This window comes from Papaver somniferum, unplaced genomic scaffold (genome assembly GCF_003573695.1).
Source record: "Papaver somniferum cultivar HN1 unplaced genomic scaffold, ASM357369v1 unplaced-scaffold_135, whole genome shotgun sequence".
Lineage (NCBI taxonomy): Eukaryota > Viridiplantae > Streptophyta > Magnoliopsida > Ranunculales > Papaveraceae > Papaver > Papaver somniferum.
This window is the reverse complement of record NW_020622713.1, coordinates 10,336,152-10,354,838: the sequence shown is the minus strand read 5'-3', so window position 1 is coordinate 10,354,838 and position 18,687 is coordinate 10,336,152. Positions and strand designations below refer to the sequence as shown.

The window sequence follows — 18,687 nt, the reverse complement described above, 5'->3', positions numbered from 1 at the left end:
TGATTTCTGCTCTTTGCAGTTTGCACACCTTTTTGTTCAATTATACCATATGATGTAAACTATCCGTATCCTCCTGAAATTGTTCCATGAGCGTGCATTATATCATGACTTTTATTTTGTGCAGAGATGCGTAAAACCATGGAATGCAGTAGCTTCGTAATATGGAAAAGTATCTCATGTCAGGATGTTTCTCAAGCATGAAGCCTGACATTTCTACTGGTGAGCTCGACTCTCTTGTGGAAATCTCAATTCTGTTGATCTGCAGGTCCTTATTGCATTCTAGCAATTATAGTTTCTCTCTGTAGTAGTGCTTAGTGTAACTGCCTATTGATTTCTAACTTTAGTCTAGATTACTTTTACTCCTTGTAGGAAATTCAGGGAACTCTAATTTAAGCTTGACCTCATGAAATACAGTGCCTTCCTATAATGCTTTGCGACATTCAAATGATTAATTGTGATGTAATTTTAGGGTCACTGCCTATTTATTAATTGTGATGCAATTTCTTTCAGGATTCTAGGCTTGAGTTATGTATTAGTTGGCTGTGAGTGTGTTCGAATTCTGAGTCATTTGAGGCGGTCCTAAATCGTCTTAGTGTGATTTAGAGTGCACATTGTATATGGCATTTTATTATGGATTCTGCAAAGTCCTTGTTCGATCGAAACGAACAGCGGAAATACTTGCATTTATATGATTCTTCCCAAGGCATCTTTTAAGGTTGTTTTTTTCACCTTGTTTCCGATGTAACTTAGTAAAAGATCATTGTATTTTTCTTCACAAGAATTATGTTTTTAAAATATTCAAGAACGAAAATTCCAAGGATGTCTCAGTTGCAGGAACATCAAGCGCAGTTGATATATACAAACCCACTGGAAGTAAACCTAAGATTCAGGAGGTTAAGGAGAGATACAAGGGACTAAGTATCTTTTGCCAGCTGCAAAAAACAGAGGTTGCAGGAAAACCTTGGAAATGGCCGTGGCAAGTTGTTGGTTTCTGCTGAAGAACAGAAGTTGCTTGAAAATCCTACTCGTTCTTGTGCTAGGAACTTCTGGATGCCGTAGGAAAATGTTCTGTTTTGGTTTTATTGACAGTATAGATGACTGTGATGAGGACTGTGTTTTCTTTGAGATGAAACCTTTACTCCGTGAGAGAGGGGTGTCTTGGGTGTAATTTGCTGATCATCTGTCTTTCTGAGTTCCTGTGGTAAAAATATAGTGTGCAGGGTAGATAAATTGAAGGATAGATGTTGGACTGATAGAATGTTTGCTCCTGGGTTACCAACCTACCAGTGAGTCTGTTATTAATTGTGATGTGTATACAGAAGAAGGTCAATTACAGAAAGAACCAACTATAGTAAAATTGTACTCTCTTTTTAGAGTAGGGCTGGCTGTGTAATTTTTCTCTTTTGCATTATGTTTTTTGAATCGTTAACAATTGTTTGTTAAGTTACTTATATGTAAACAATTGGGAACTCTTGTACTGTACTTGAAGAAACCTCAGAATTATCTCTTGACACACTTAAAGAGTTGTGATGTTCCCATTTGGGAACTTTTTTCATCGGAGAAGAGGTAATCAAGTTAGGTACAAGTCCGTCAGATTCAAGGATCAGTCAAATGTGGTATGCTATTGCCATATAAATCATCACTTTTAGAACTCCTTCTGTTGTGAACTTCTATGTTGGGACCAAAATGAAAACTCAACAAAATTGAAGCATCCGCTGGATGATATTGGAACGTATGGTTGAATGTTCCCAAATAACTGGAGGTGATTAGGTAATGCCCTTTGGATATGGCTGTTGAACCAAACGGAGGTACAGCTTGGAGCACAGACATGAAACAAACTCGCCAATTGCTCTGAAGTATATCAATATGCATGTGAACTTTTAGTTATTATAGATGCACTCTGGTAACATTAAGCATTCAATTAAAACATTTGATTTTAGTTCCACCTCAGAAGGTGTCAAGCACGGAGTAGCTATGCTTGAAGGTAAAATAAGAATATATCATCTGTTAACAGTTTTTTCTTTTGCCATGTAAAGTATGAAATGCTGCACTATATGTTCTAAAACGTGCGCATGGACTTACATATTTGGCTTCTAACATTTAGTGTTTGACACCTTGCTAAAATTAAACAAGATAACCGCTTATATAGACCACGAATAGAATGTGCACAAATTGGGACTCCACAGCTTAACTAGGAAAGGGATCCTTATTCTTAATAGGGAAACATACCAGAGGTTTCCTATAGTTAGGCGGTTTAGATCTATAAATACCAGCAATTGGGTTAGTGATCCTTATATCGGTTTCGCTCTTGTTTTTGTTCAACTTCATCAAAAGCATATACGACAGGACTTCTAAGAGCACTCAATGGCATCTACGTTTACAAAATACAATTTGACGATCCAAACCTTTTCAACAACTGATATTGAAAACGCTCTTACGACTACAACTTTTGGTTTGGAGTTGATTGATATGCCATGGTATGCACGTTTAGGATTCTGGGCCATCGTTCTCGTATTGGGATACTTGCTCACCATTAAGGGTTCAAAGATTATATCAAGGCATGTGGGAGCACCGGTGATGAAAGGATATAATATTATGTTAAAATATATGACAGCATCATCTTCAAGGAAGACTTTGTTATGCGAGAAGTGTCGGAATTCTTGAAACCGGCGAGACTCTGCAACTGGATCGATTGCTTGATGGAGGAGGAAGAATTTGTTATTTGCTTAAGGATTTTTATTAGTTTAGGACATATTTTTTGGCTTAGTTAATAGTATTTCGATTGTTCTAGGAAATCTGGGATTGTTAGGTTGGTGGGAGTTATCTGATGGTTAATTATTCAGACCAGTCATTTGATACGTTTATGTCTTCTTCTTCTTAAACTAGCCGATCGACTTTCGCTAAAAATGATGATTGATATTTGAGTTAAGTCAGTAACTCACCAAATTCATTTTCACTGATCAGTTAGCAGAAATTAGGATTTTGGAATTCATTGCGAAAACTTATTTTGCATACCAATCAACTTGCATCTAAAATATTTGCATTAAAAATTAAAAAATGTGGTAACCAAAATTCTATACCAACACACTAATTTACTTTTGACATGGAAGCCTCATTGATCAAAAAATTCATCCATCAAAAAAGAACGTACATGATTAAATTTTGAATTAGTAGTGGGTAGAGAAGTTAAAAAGTTTCCGCATGTTATCATAATAGCTCGTCATTACAAGTCATTTGCATGGGCTAAATGGTGTTTTGCTTGCCTTGATTAGTAGGAGCTGTGAAGAGAATAAGGGATTTCTACATGGAGATCACTTTTCTTTTCAATTGCGCTGTCATTCCATTTGTATCCAGGAGGAGTTAAATTCTAATGTGCCAAGAGGTGTTTACAACTATCTTCTCAAAATAAAAAAAAAATAAAAAAAAAGGTGTATGCAGTATTTTTTTAATTTTTTTTGTTTGACTGTTTGGATGGTTTGACTACTTGAGTCAACTGTTAAAAGTTGGTCAGATGAATATCTTAAAGTTGATCTCCATTCCAACTAAATCACAGCCGTCTATAAGCAGGTCAGCCATTCCGGTCAGTCATAGATTTAGTTACGGCCGTTGGAGGAAATGATAAGTTGAAATACACGGTTATAAGTTAACTATAATTTTGACGGGCAGATTTTCTGTCCTTATAAGTAGGCGTATAGTTAACCCTAAACTGTGCCTCCCATTGTCTCTCTGTGGAGAGAAAGAGAGAAACCCTAAACAAAAAAAAAAAAAAAAAAACAGATCTACAAAATCATGGCAGAAGTCGTCTCTTCATCTCCGTAATTTAGTTTTATGTATGTCAATCAATTAACACAGTAAATAAATAAATCAAATATTCGAGTGGTGGAAAAGTTCTGTCATTGCCAGTTTTTAGTCTCCGATGTTTTTAAATTAATTCATGATATGTATGTAATCTAGATGCAGTGAAAGCATACATAAATCAAATTTCAGTATGTTACCCATTGAAAATGAACTGTCATTGAGTTTGATGCGGAAAATAGATGCACATATGATTCAATACAGCACCATCAGAATTTTCCTCCGGTATTGCTTGCCGGAAAAATCGTTGACACCAACAATGTGTGGAAAATTTAGTAGTATGTGGCCTGTCTTCATCTCATCGTGGTCGTTTTGATCCCTAGATAAATGAAGTGTATTAAGTTAGATGCAGAAAGAAAATAGATGCTTGTAAGCAGACCACCTATGGATGAGAATGTCATCACCAGATGATGGCCTAGAAGCAATTTGGGGATAACACTCTAAATCCATCAAAAATGAAATGCTACCACCAAATCGTAACACTAGTCTTCCGCACCAACACCTTAGAAAAGATCTTAAATGTTTGCTGTGTTTATGAAACGGTTAGGCTTATTTTCTTTTGAGAATGGAGATACAATTTCTTGAATTGCTTTTACCTAATTAAGATTGTTAGGGTAGATACTTGTTCTCATTCAGATTGCAATTTTGCATGTCAGTAGCTCAACCAGCTCATCATCAACACTGCCGAGACATTTGTTTGTGAGGTTGACGTACTTGGTTATCTCCACTTGATATTGTTCAATATCCAATGTCGTCTTCATATTTCAGTAGAAGTACAAGTTGCTTAGAGACGGTCGACTTGATTTTAGGAACCTGACTTTGATAAAAAACACGACTAAACTTCATAGAGTAACTTATCCACAACATATAATAGTGCATATGCTGTTTGTTCGGAAGACTAGGATTAACTGGAAACAAAATGTGACTGTATGCACTAACACAGATGGGGTTTCAGTTCGGCCATTTACATCATGCACTACTGAAAGCTACCTCCATGTAAGGAGGAGTGCTTAAGAAGAAAAAAAAAGCACTTCCAAATAGATTATTACTTGATCTGAGAGTCTGGAAAACAAATATTTTTTATTTTGCAATCTGGTATGCAATTATGGCCCTGTAAGACCTTAAACATGTACACTCTGCCCTAGTACCGGCTCCAGAGACAATCTCCTTGTGGTATCTACAAAGTGTTCACATTTACATGTCCAAGTCATCATGAGCTTCCTCGACAATATTCCATCTAGATGACTCATTTGCATCTCATCAATACTACTGAGTATCTGCAAGCACATTCAAAAAAGACGCGACACTTCTCCATGTCTAAAATCATTAAAACAAAATAACAATCACTGAAACAAAAACAAGAGCAATTCAAGTTCAGTAGTAAATGCTGACGAAGAAGCTCATTCAAACTGCAGATTGTCAAAATATCTTCATTACTATAACATTGGCATGCATGCACGTTCGAAAGAGATACGTCTAAATCAGCCTTCATCCTGCTTTACTACCATTTCTCTCCCCATCTGACCCGTCACTCCCTTCATCCCACCAACTTCCTCATCGTCACAGGATAGCCATAGTCGGACGAAGTATGACGATCCTCGAGTTCAAATTTATCCCATCCACCCCTCCTTATGAATTTCTCCGGGAAATCTGCTATGTCTTTTACCGTGTCCTTCCAGTCTAGTTGTTTAGTGTTCACATAGTACTTCACGTTACCATAGTTAAGACGTTCTTTTATGTCAGCAAGTGACTCTAAGGCAATTGATTTGACTTCAAGCACATTTTCCTCGTTGAAGTCCCGAAATATGACTGTCATATCAATTTTCCCAGGTTCGAGCAGGGCAAGATTAACAATCTCAATGTCCCTTAGTGGGAACACAGTGAAAGGCGTAGGCAGTTCAAGCGAAGGCCCTACAAGAAAAATTAGGTCATATGAAGTCAGGGCAAAGGCAGTGTCTGAGCTGACTGTTGATCCCTTCCAGTAAATAACCCCTTCGTACTCCTTCTCTATCTCATCAAACAGACTTGGTGATATAGGCAGGGAAATCCATCTAGCATGAACTTGATCGACAAACTTCTTTAAACGTTCGTCATCCGAGCTGTTTTGCTTCCCTTTCTCAATCTTATTTGAATCATGATCAGACCTCTTCGGTCTGTTTTGTCCCCGAAGACTTTTCACCAAATGGAATTCGATATCTTTTGTCTTTTCTGTCCGCTTCTTCAAGGGGGCGTGCAAGTGAAAGTGTAAGAGAGGCGTCCCCCGCTCACCCCCAAGTTGGAAGAAACAACTTTTGATATCGTCAAAATAAAAATGCTTACGGAAACCAGAGGCCGTGTATATGAACCCGTTTACATGGACTTCAAGGGTACCAGTAATGGTCTCTCGTTTTCCACCTTGGCCTCCTACATTGGGAAGGATCATAACATCAGTTAGCCTTATTACTTGGTCCTTTTTTGCATGCACCAAGGAACCATTTCCAACCAGCGGAACATTTTCAACCCATGGTTTCTTTGCGGATCCCAACGGATAAATTATCTCAGAACTATCTGCTTCGCTGCTCTGAGTAGTAGGACCCACCAATCTTTCTTCATCATCCATCTTCAACCAGAGAGCAAGTATTGCCTGCTTTTTCATACGCATCTTCTCCCTTTCATCCTCCGAGAATATTCCAACAGATGGAATTATTCGGGGATTTCCCAATACAACTGCCATTGGAAGTTTATGTAGAACTGAAATCTACAAGACATGATAGAAAGAAACAGAAAACAAGTTATTCCTTGGGAAAAAAGTAAATCTCCAGAAACATCGCATAATGTTGCGATCAAACACAGGAAACATCTATCTGATTGCCAGGAGGAGATGACAAAAAATAAAACCAGTATTTGGATGAAATACTATTAGAATCAATACGTATCATGAGAGTTAACTAATGTACCAAGAGATGAAGAAACTCTGTATGCTAGTACTGGAAACAGTTGGGCTTTCAGGAGGAGTTTCGAGATTATAAGTAACACGTAGGAAAGATTACAAAATTGTCTGATCCAGAAGTCTTGTGTTTTAATTGCAGTGTTTACATTAGTTAACTGTTTAAGATGGTGATTGAGAAAATTAAAGACTGGACTAAACATTCATGTAATCTATGTAGTGTGAGACGCTAGGCAATGACAGGCCCTTCGCCTCGCCTAGGTTCTAGGCGAACCTTAGGCGACTAGGAAAGAAAATAGCTTGGCGCCCTGCAAGACTCGCGTTTCACAACGTAAGATGTAATTATCAGCATAGATCTAAACCAGGAGCACTAAAAGAAGCAGATGATAAATAACAATTGTATGAGTTTCCTCTTATCTATTAGCTAATAATCGTGTTGCAGATTATTATTTTGAACAGAAATTCGAAAATTAGGGGAAATCAAAGGGAGCTAAAAAGTTAAGATCTAAAGAAATAGGGATTCGAATCGTACATACCTTAAACGTTGATCAGAAGAAAAAAAATCTGATTTTTGTGATCTCGTCTCCCTATCAGTAGAGCCTTAAAACTCTTCTTTCTTCTGTTGCTTTTTCTTTTTTGTGAAAACACAAGGGACACAAATAAAAGCTCGTCCTTTATATACCCCCTAGAAAGGTTGTGTGGGTACCAAAAACAGTTAAAATTTGTTTGGTAAAAAAATTGCGAAAAAATAGAAATTTATTTATGCGTCTACCCCCTTCTTTGAATAACCTTAGAAAAAAAAGATTTCCTAAATAACCATCAAAAATCAAATCTCCTGTGGCCGCCACTGGTCCTTGACAACATTTCAACCCACTGGTGGTGTGCACATCCGATCAAACAAGACTAGACTGCTTTGGTTTTGTGACCTTGTGATGGCCTCCGGTAGGTGTTATAGGGTGTTAATAAATTTATGATGTTTGCTTCCTAAACTTTGACTGACATCCAAAAAAACACAATAAAATATAGAGTTTGTCAGGAAAGGTTCTTCTATTTGTATGCCAATTTTAAAGATGTTTTGGTATCAATGGCATTCATTTTGAGACTTCAAAAATTCCACAAGAAAAACAAACAGTAAAAACTAGAGGTAAACATGGTTATCCATCATTTATTAGTGGCCATTATGAAAAAAGAAAGTTATTTGCAAAATAAAAATGTAGTATATACTCTAATGACATTATAAAAATGAACGTGACAACACCGTCTAATAGAAAAGTTTGTTGACATTTAGAGGCGAAAATAACACAACTATAACGTAAGCGAAACATTACGGCTAGCCAAATACACCATAAGTAAAACACCAATCAAGATGACAACAAGATGATGGATGACTGCCTTTTAGGGTAGGGGGAACCATTGTTTGTTGGGTACATGACTTAACATCAGTTACTTGTGATCCACCCAAGCCCATTACAAAAACAAATTTAATGCTACTTAAAAATCGACCACAATATGATTCCCAAATTATTTTAAAATCAACAAAATAGATATTCGAACATTTCCAAAATCAGTCAAATAAGAATAGGATATCTTCAAATAACCTCAAGATATCAGAAGACTTAGCTTATCTGACCCAAGATAAACAAAATTGGATAACTATTATAAAGATACATCATACTCACATAACACATACTAAAAAGAAACAACAAAATCCGTAAAATTGTGAAAAAAAATCTGGTGATAAAAACTATAAACCCAATTTACTTGGAGGGCTTGGATTACCAAGGATAAAGGATTTCACTCGAATCTTCCTAAAACAAAATTTAAACCTTTAAACCCACTTTTGAACCCATTTAAAGCTTTAAACCTTTAAACAGAAATTATAAACAGATTGTTTGAAACAAAAATCTGTGTATACACAAATCATAGTAGAACTCAGCAAAGACAGATCAGTGTTTGTCTGTAATTGAGATTAATAATCTGTTAATGAGTATAAATAATAAAGCAAAGATTGTTGTGACAGAATCAATGAGAATTCACAATAAGTAAGATGTGGCTGAGTAAGAAGATTTAGATTAGCTGATCTTTTTCCACTCCTACATATCATTTTCACTCTAATTGCATAAAGTTAATCTGTACCCTAATCATATTTGCCTAATGTAACAGTTCTCAATTAAAACCACAGGAAACAAAGTATCTACCAGAAAAAAAATTTAATCAGATGATACAATGTCAAATGTTAACTCTTAACCTAATTTTCTTTAATGACATATGTTAAGTGATGCATGCATGCTATCACTTTAACTCCAAACATCAAAACCTTAACTCTAAGTTACACAACTGAATCCCCAAAGAAACTGATCTGGAAAGTTACTCAAATTCCGCTGTTTACGTATTTTTGATTCCGCCGCTGACGTACTTTATGATGTACTTTCAGATTAGAAAACTCCGGCAAGTAAAATATAGACAGCATTGAGGAATGAGATCCAGTTTAATTTAAGGATAACACAAAGAACAAGACCTAAATATCATTTGCATGGTGGACAAAATAAATCAAATCAGTAAAGGAGGATAACAAATATGGAGAATATGAACTGCAACCTTCACAGATCATCCCATCTCGAAGAGAAATCCTTCGGGTTAAATTGCAAAATATCGATACACCCATAAATAAAAAAAATCAATTGAAAGACAAATAGTTGTTCGATGCATTCAGAATAGAGTATGGGTTCATCTCAGAAAAGCTAAATAGATTAAATTCACACAAGTGATAAAATTCAAAGAGGAGTAAAGATGATGTAGCTAAGTAAGAAGAATTAGATTGGCTAATCATACTATCCAGATAAATGTACTATCCAGATAAATGTACTCAATACTGTATTGTTGATTTAATCAATGGATTAATACGAGACTCAACTGCCTACATTCAACAGTTCATCAATTTCGCAGAGTAATCATTGGGATTTAAATTGCAATAAATAAGCAAATTTCCGATACACACAATCCTTGCTTCCCTTAAAAATCCAAAAACTTAAAACCTAATTTCATTTCAAAAAATACACAAATTAATTCTAATACCAACACAACACAGAATTGAGGTTTTGATTCTATAATATCCGGATAGAGGTAAAAAACTACTAAGATCACAATCGGGAGCAAAATCCGAATACAGGTAAAAAACTACTAAGATCACACCAGTTAATCAATTTCACATGAATAAGCAAAATTCTGATACACACAATCTCTGCTTCCTTATAACTTGAAGCCTAATTTCATTTCTAAAAATAAAAAATTAATTCTAATAAAACAGATTAGGGATTCGATTCAATAAAATCAATCATAGAAACCTAATTTTCTTTAAGGGCATACGTTATTTCACGCATCCAATTAGGGTATTGACAAAGTGGATTGCCTCCAATTCATGCTATCATTTTAACTCCCAACCTCAAAACCTGAACTCTATGTTACACAACCAAATTGCTAAAGAAATTGATCCGGAAAGTTATTCAATTTCCGCCCGTTGACATACTTTTGATTCCGCCGCTGACGTACTTTATGATGTACTTTCAAATTAGAGAAGTAAAGTTATTTACTAGAGCCGGGTAAAGAGATCCAGTTTAAGATGAACTCAAGGAACAACATAAATCAAATAAGGAGGATTACAAATATGGAGAATATGAACTGACACCTTCACCGAATTGCAAAATTCCGATACACACAATCTCTGCTTTCTTGTTTCTACTGATCCAAAACTAAATTTTAATTTCAAAAGACAAAAATATAGAAATCAATTGAACAAAATATAAGAAAAATTGTTTGAGATAGGAGAGATCTAATCAATTTAATTGTTTGAGGTTTAAGTAGATTCGCCTCTAGCGGCTCTACTGCTCCCTGAAAAGAAGACTCTAAATTTTAATTCTTCTGCAGTGTCAAGAGGTAAAATTAGGGTTTTATGAAAGTGGATTACTCAATTTACCAAAACACCCTTGCGTTTGTACACAAGGCCAAGGCCCGGCACTTGGGTGGAAAAAACACTCTTCAGTAAGTGCCGTTTCTAGGACAGGTGTCGTGTTCAAGTGTCCCGGTTGCCATATATGACCCCCCAAGCTTTATTTGGGGACTTTCCTTATCCCTTGTTTTTTCATCATACAAAAAGAAAAAGAAGAGTACGAGGTCACAAAGATCAGATTTTTTTTCTTCCGATTAGCGTTTAAGGTATGTATGATACGAGTTCCGCAGATGATATTTCTTTAAATCTTAATGTTTTAGCCTCTTTTGCCGTCTTTTCTTTCCCCTAATTTTTGATCTAGGGTTTCGAATTTTTGTTCAATAAGGAGTTAGCTAATTATTGATAAGACGAAATTCATGTATATGTATTTATTTGCTATCTATTAGTGATCATTTGATTCTTTTAGTTTTCGTGGTTCCGATCTATACTGGTTAGCATACCTGCCTGGTTATTACATCTTATGTTGTTAAAGGCGACGTCTAGCTAATTTTTTTCTAGTCGCGCCTAGGCGCTAGGGGCTCGACGCCTAGCATCGCCTAGCTTCTCACACGACATAGATTACGTGAATGTTTACTCCAGTCTTTTAATAATTTCAATCACCATCTTAATTTACTTCAATTAAAACACAAGACTTCTAGAACTATATTGTTTCCTACTAGCCATAATCATTCCTTCACTGTGTCGCTGCAAGCCAACTGTTTCTAGTACTAGCATAAAGAGTTTCTTTACCTTGGTACGTTTGTTAACTCTCATGGTGGTTATTGATTTTGATGGTATTTCATCCAGCTACTAGTTTTATTTTTGTCATCTCATGGCAATCAGATAGATGTTCCCTGTAAACAAATATGTTATGTTTTGAATTCTGAATACAAGTCTTCCTGCATTATGCGACTTTTTTGGGAATTCATTTTTTCCCTGAGGAATAACTTGTTTTCTGCTGTGTTTCTATCATGTCTTGCAGATTCAGTTCTGCATATCGTTTCAATGGCAGTTGTATTGGAAAACTTTCAGAGAACACCGTTTGTTGAAAGATTTTCAGAGGATGAAAGGGAGGAGATGCGTATGGAGAATCAGGCAATACTTGCTCGATGGTTGAAGAAGGAAGATGAACGAAGATTGTTGAGTGTTACTACTCAGTGCAGCGAAACAGAAGCAGATAATTCTGAAATAACATATCGTCCGGGATATATAAAGAAACCGTGGTTTGAAAATGTTCCATGGGTTGAAATTGGAAAAAGACAACCTGGGTCTATCACTGGTTCGTTTGTGCATGAAAAAAAAGACAGGGTAATAAGGCTTACTGGTGTTGCGATCCTTCCCAAGGTAGGAGGCCAAGGTGAAAAAAGAGGGACCATTATCGGTACCCTTGAAGCCCATGTGAACGGGTACATATACACGTCCTCCAGTTTCCGCAAGCATTTTTATTTTGACGATATCCAATATTCCTTCTTCCGACTTGGGGACAGCACGCTGCCGCCTCTCTTACACTTTCATATGCATCCCCCCTTGAAGAAGAAGAAGAAGAAAGAAGATACAAAAGAGTTTGAATTCCATTTGGTGAAATGCCCTCCGGGACAGAATAGACAAAGGAGGTCTCATCATGATTCAGATAAGATTGAGAAGCAAAACATCTCGGACAATGAACGTTTGAAGAACTTTGTCGACGAAGTTCATGCTCCATGGGATACCCTGCCTATATCACCTCGTCTTTTTGTCAAGCTAGCGAAGGAGTACGAGTTTGATGGGAATATTCACTGGAAGGGATCATCCGTCTATTCACACCCCACCTTTGTCCTGACTCCATATGACCTAATTGTGCTTGTAGAAACACCCTTCACTGTGTTCCCGATGGAAGAAATTGAGATTGTTAATCTGTCGGTTCTGGGATCTGAGAAAATCAATATGGCAGTCATATTTAAGGACTTTAAGGAGGAGAGCGTGCTTTTAATCAATGCAATTCCCTTAAAGGCGTTTGCTGCCATAAAAGATCGCCTCAACTCTGGTTTTGTGAAGTACTATGTCAACACTAAAGAAATAGACTGGAAGGCCACGGTGAGGGACATAGCAGCTTTCCCGGAGAGATTCATAAGCATGGGTGGATGGGATCAATTTGAACTCGAGGATGGTCATACTTTGGCATACAACTGCCGTCCGCCGAAGAGAAACTTGGTGGTGATGAAGGAGCGAAAAAATGGTAGTGAAGCATGAGAAAGGTTGATGTTAGACCAGCAAGTGTAGTGTCTCTTTTGAATGGGCATGCAGGTATTAACTATAATATTCTCCCAATCTGCAGTTTGTGTTAGTAGATGAGTAGTCTGTTATTACTGAGCATATACTGGAGCTTCTTCGTTAGCATTTACTACTGAACTTGAATGTTGCTCTTTTTTTTTTTTGTTTTAGTGATTGTTATTTTCTTTTAATGAATCTAGACAGACAAGTGTAGGTCTTTTCTGAATGTGACTCGTAGTATTGAGATGCAAATGAGTCATCTGTTATTACTTAGCAGATGCAATGAAATGGGTCAACTTCTTCATTAGCATTTACTACTGAACTTGAATGTTACTCTTGTTTTTGTTTTAGGAAAAAAAAAAGGTAGTTCTTAACCGCAGTTTCTCTATTTTAGTCTTGCTATAAGAATAAGGTCCTCCATGTCCGCTCTTGCAGTACCTAATCACCGTTGCACGGTGAGAAGAACTTTATTCATTTTCTGTCCCTGATCTAAGTGTCTGGAGACTCCATTTCTGTTGTTGAGCTTTATTCAAGTAAACCCCAGTACTGGATATTTCACTACCTCTAACGAAGTGCCAGCAGATGATTGCTGGCTTATATCTTGAAATGCTGAAAGGAACTGTAAATTAGTAACATTACAGTCTAACCTACTACAGTCTAACCTATAAAATGCGATAAAGAGACACCTAGATGAAGCTTTTCGCAAACCCCGATGTGCAGCAGAAATGTCCATTCAGTCAGCTGTCATCATAGAGTGAAATGGATAAGTTTGAGCCACGGCCGTATCACTCTAGCTACTGATCAACTGTGCACTTCTTCTTTTTTCATTTGCTTCAGTATTACTAACACTAGCTAGCTTAATGGCAGTGTACGTTTAATAGACTAATGTACATGTGCACAACAAAATTCTCCAGAAATAGATCGAATCGAGAGAGATTTCGGGGTTAGGGTTTGTTACATTGACGAGACTCCGTTATTCTGTCTACGAAATGTTTATTATCTAACTCACCTATAAGCCAATAATTGATATCATGACGGTGCGGTTTTATGCTATAACAGCTTTGTTTAATCGCAGTCTGGTGGACCGGGATGGGATGTTCTGATGGGTAGAAAGGACACCTAGCAAAACAGATGCGAATAACAACATTCTAGCATCGTTGAAGCAGCTCTGCTCCAACTCCGAAACTGACAGCAGTGCAACTCTAACAGCTCTCGACTTGGCAACACCAGCACTAACCGGTTTATAGAAGGTTGCTGCAACTGTTGCTGGCGACGCATCTGTGGTTGATCCGACTTTGTTGTGACTGAGGGCATTCTTGGGTTGATAGGACCTGTGGTTGAGACTGAGATTGTAACTGTTATTCCAGAGGTTTTTGTGGATGATGTTGTTTTTGCTGCTGTCATTGCTCAAATAAGATTAACCCTTCGGGCTTCTCCCACTACAATTAATGCACATTCAGAGACATGGCATCATTTTCCACAACTTAGGTGCAAAACTATATCGGAGAACAATAATGATAAAACTAAAATACGAAGGCAAACAGAATAACAAAGAAAACATTACCCTGCTTTCACTTGTTCCCTTCTGTCCAGTTACAAGGAGGAAGTGCAACCTGCCCACCAATAGGTGCTAAAGAAGGAGTCATAGCAGCTGTTGTCGAAGACCCAGGAACAGCAGCTGCAGTAGCAAGAGCGTTGGAAACTGTCTGCCCTTGAGAGGAAGTGCAACCTGCCCACCAATAGGTGCTAAAGAAGGAGTCATAACAGCTGTTGTTGAAGACCCAGGAACAGCAGCTGCAGTAGCAAGACCGTTGGAAACTGTCTGCCCTTGAGGAATGCATCTGACCATGGAGACTGCAACGAAAAATTTACAGTCAAAAAGCTATACGAATGGATAAAACCACCAAAGTTCGACTTTACAGTGGGCCTTCCTAAAACTGTACAACCCAACTGGAGACTAACACTAAATAAGATGGTAAGTAAAGATGCTTAGAAATCCAATATTTGCAATGACCTGTCATAGTTGCCTGGGAGCTGCTGAGACCGATTCTGACCAGACTGCTGTATTGTATACAACTTTCGCTATAGCTGAGAGAATGCTTTTTCTGATGACTGAAAGCTAGTTGTAAAGCATGCATTTGCTGAGTCAGGGCCTGTAGCTGAGAAGGCGATTGGTATGGAGGCTGATGCAATTGTTGCTGCTGATGAAAACCAGGAGGCCCCAAAGACACCTTGTTGCAGCTTTGGAGGCATACCTGAGGCTGGGAAACTGTCACTTGACCTACTGAGCGGCAATGGAAATGGCTGATTAAGGGAAGGTCAAATGGAGGTGGGTTGGCTGTCTTTCAAGTTCAGCCTTCGTACTTTCCAATGAAATCTTCCGTCTTCTAAGAAATTGTAAAATTCGTGACGAAGAAATGGGTCTCATCTCATGCTTTTGTTTAGTTCTTGCTTTTCTGCAATTTGAAGAAAAAATGAAATGGCTCTGAAAGTAAGAAGCTTGAATTTACCTCATATGTGGTACGCTTGATCGTAAAATTGAATCTATGCTACCGTTTTCTCTTATCACTGTTTATATAGTCCGGTGATCACCATTATTATACTGATTTTGCTAGTGGTTTACTATTGTGAAGGCTTAATTATTAGTCGATCTCATAGCTAATCAGTAGACAACTTCAATGTTTGTTCTCCAAAAAAGCAAAAAGCACCACCAACATTGTTTCTTCAAAATCAATGATTCCTAAACAAAAATTGGTAACAGTTCATTAGAGCACAGTATGAAATGTGGTATTGCGTAAAACAGGATGACATAACAGGGGGATAACTATAAAGAAAACATCACATTAACGGAAATCATGGCATGAAGACTATTACCAGAATTTGTCCATACACTCCCCATTGTTTGGTTGTATCTTCAGTGGCATTTTTATTCTGGATTTCACTTTCGGCAATGGCCTGCAATTAAAGTTGAAGTATTTCAAGCACAAAAAATAAATAAATCAAATAAGAACAGCATACTACAAACTAAAAACAATACCCACTTGCAATTTTTCCGCAGCGCTTCTTTTTGTATGGGCCTTGAGTCGCAGACTTCGTGGTCTTCCTTTGCGTTTTTTATGTGATGGTTCTTTGATGCAACCTTCTTCTTCTTCCTCATCAGTATCGTACTCATCATCGCTCTCTTCTTCTACTTCCTCTTCTTTGTTAGCCATGAAATAATGATTTGTTGACGAACTGCCAACGATTTTCAAAGATTCCATTGTCTCAGTAAACCAATCATTCATGGCACTGTACTCATCATCATTTGCCGCTACCCGATCTGCAATTTCACTAAATTTAGTACACATATCCCTATAACGACGTTGCAGGGCTGAATTCTTCCAACTACTAAAATTTAGTTTCATCTTTGTGTGGGATCTGCGGATATCTTTTCTCCACCTACTTGTCGGGAAGACTTACGGCACAACACGTAAAGTACGTGCCTGCAAACTATGCCCTTGAATTCAAACATTCGACAACTACATAAAACCTCATAATCATCATGAGTTCCTTCAAAGATTACATCATAGTTCATCATGTTTTTAAACCCTTCTATGAATTCTGTTTCGCGAATGACATAACTCAATTTTTGTATTTGTTCCACATCATCTTTCTGTTCCCCTACCACCTCTTCATCTGCTTCTGAATCATTTTTCAGTTGTGACTCCTCATCCATTTCCACTAAATCACAGTACATTTTTCCAACTAATTCAGTTTCAAATTCTTTAAACTTAGCTGAGGTGTAGACTTCTTGAATTTGTTTTTCAAGTTTATAAGGAGTTGCAAGACCTATACTCTTTATAAATGAATTAGCATCTGCTTCAAGTTCCTTTTCCACCTTAGCTTTCATGGCAATTTCATATTGTTCCACAAATAGTTTCAAAGAGGTTTTTGAGTGGACAAAGCCATCAAAGAAAGCATTCATGCTTTCGCTTCTTTGAGTTGACGACATTCCTGCCCAAAACACATCTTTAAGATAACACGGTATCCATCTGTTCCTTTCTGTATACAATCCACCTAACCATTCACAATCGAACAAATCAAATTTTTCAAGCATCTTACCCCAAAGACAAACAAACTCGTCAGGATATTGTGCATCATACACTGCCTTTTCATAGCATAACTAATCTTCTTGTATTCTGTGTATTTTCCGAACTTTTCAAGAATTTTCTTCATTACATGCCTTATGCACCATCTATCTCGGGCATAAGGAAAGACTACCTCAATATCATTTTGTGTAGGAGTTAAATATCGCACACGTTAATAATTACACGAAGACCAGAATACAACTTACGTGAAGGGCATCACACACAGCAAAGTTGAGATGATGTCAGTAAAGTCACGAGTAAAGTGTGAAGAATTATGCGAAGAAGAGCAATTGTATATGATCGAATGTGTCGCATAGTGATCCCGAAAATAATGGGTTTCTTAGATGTCATCCACTATGTAAAATCCTATATAAAGGAGATAGGTCATTGTTTCTGAGAGGATTCTAATGTAAGTCTTGATCAAGAAATAGGGAGAGAGAGAAAGTGAATTTAGATCTCAAGTAGAATTTTTGTAATACTTGAATCTATCTGCATCAATCTTCAATTTAATCAAATAATAATTCATAATGATCACTTAGAAATTGGATTAGTTTAGTGGAGTGTAGTTGTAAGATTTTTTACAACTACATTTTTTGCGCTAGAAAACAACTCTGGATGATAATTCCTGATAGTATATAGATTTTAAAGAACAAAGTGAAATCTAAAAATTTAGAAATGGTAAGGATTGAATCTGTTGTGGAGCAAGGAATGTCGACGAGAAGAAGTAACAGAATTGTTGAACGAAGACGAATTACAAATCTTGAGCAAGAAGAAGAAAGAGTGGATTAACATAAAAGAACATAAATTCCAATTGGACCTCAGCGAGGACAAGGACAGAATAATGATATAGATTATGATAGAGTGAGTGTCCATACTGCAATGACAGATTCAACAGACGAAAGACATGAAATTGGGAACGAAGAACCAGTTACAGCGAGTGAAGGAAATATGACGATTGCAGAGCTTAGGAAAAGATTACTAATTGAAAGAAAGAGAGAAGAAGAAGAGCGTGTGAATTTAATCCGTCAAAATGATGATTTACGAGAAGAGAATCTTAGATTACAAGAACAAAGGTCAAGGAATGCTACACGCTCAAGGGCAAGATCCAGTAGGAGTTCTTCCAGACAGAGTCAATCTAATCGAAGAAATGATAGGCGAAGGAAACACATGGAAGTCATTGAAGAAAACTCGCAAGAAGATGAAAATTTGGAAGATCAAAGGGAAAGGAGACATATAGTTGACTTATCATGGCAGTTATGAACTACACGAATATCATACTGCCATGGCCTTCCAAAAAGTAGAATTGCAGCATTCATATTAACCACGTCACAAAGAGCATATATAATCCTCATATCCAGGGAAGGAAAACTTAACCAAATATTGATGAGTGATCTTTTGAGTAGAAGAACTGTTTATCCATCCTACAAAATATGGATTTGGATGAAGAGTTACTGGTAATCCCAACTTCTCAACAAATTTTTTGCAGTTACATTATTTTCAGTACTTCCACTGTCAATTATCATTTCAAAAAATTTTCTTCGATG

At 37.0% G+C, this 18,687-nt stretch overlaps 2 protein-coding genes across 4 annotated transcripts; one reads left to right on the top strand and one right to left on the bottom strand.

Moving 5' to 3' along the window:
• Window positions 1–4,822: 4,822 nt before the first annotated feature.
• LOC113333983 (FACT complex subunit SPT16-like) lies at window positions 4,823–7,414 on the bottom strand. Its single transcript, XM_026580333.1, has 2 exons — window positions 7,318–7,414; window positions 4,823–6,592 (listed from the first exon to the last, which is right to left on the bottom strand). Exon 2 carries the CDS (start codon window positions 6,566–6,568, stop codon window positions 5,393–5,395), a length of 1,176 nt encoding a protein of 391 aa, XP_026436118.1. The 5' UTR covers window positions 6,569–6,592; window positions 7,318–7,414; the 3' UTR covers window positions 4,823–5,392.
• A 3,499-nt stretch (window positions 7,415–10,913) lies between these two features.
• LOC113334237 (FACT complex subunit SPT16-like) lies at window positions 10,914–14,455 on the top strand. Of its 3 annotated transcripts, none has more exons than XR_003352671.1 (3): window positions 10,914–10,993; window positions 11,749–13,049; window positions 14,092–14,455. XR_003352671.1 is itself a non-coding variant. In XM_026580566.1 (2 exons), exon 2 carries the CDS (start codon window positions 11,772–11,774, stop codon window positions 12,993–12,995), a length of 1,224 nt encoding a protein of 407 aa, XP_026436351.1. In that variant the 5' UTR covers window positions 10,914–10,993; window positions 11,749–11,771; the 3' UTR covers window positions 12,996–13,326. The 3 variants fall into 3 exon arrangements, 1 of the variants encoding a protein (XP_026436351.1); XR_003352672.1 differs by having other exon boundaries at window positions 14,076–14,455; XM_026580566.1 differs by lacking the exon at window positions 14,092–14,455 and having other exon boundaries at window positions 11,749–13,326.
• Window positions 14,456–18,687: the final 4,232 nt, after the last annotated feature.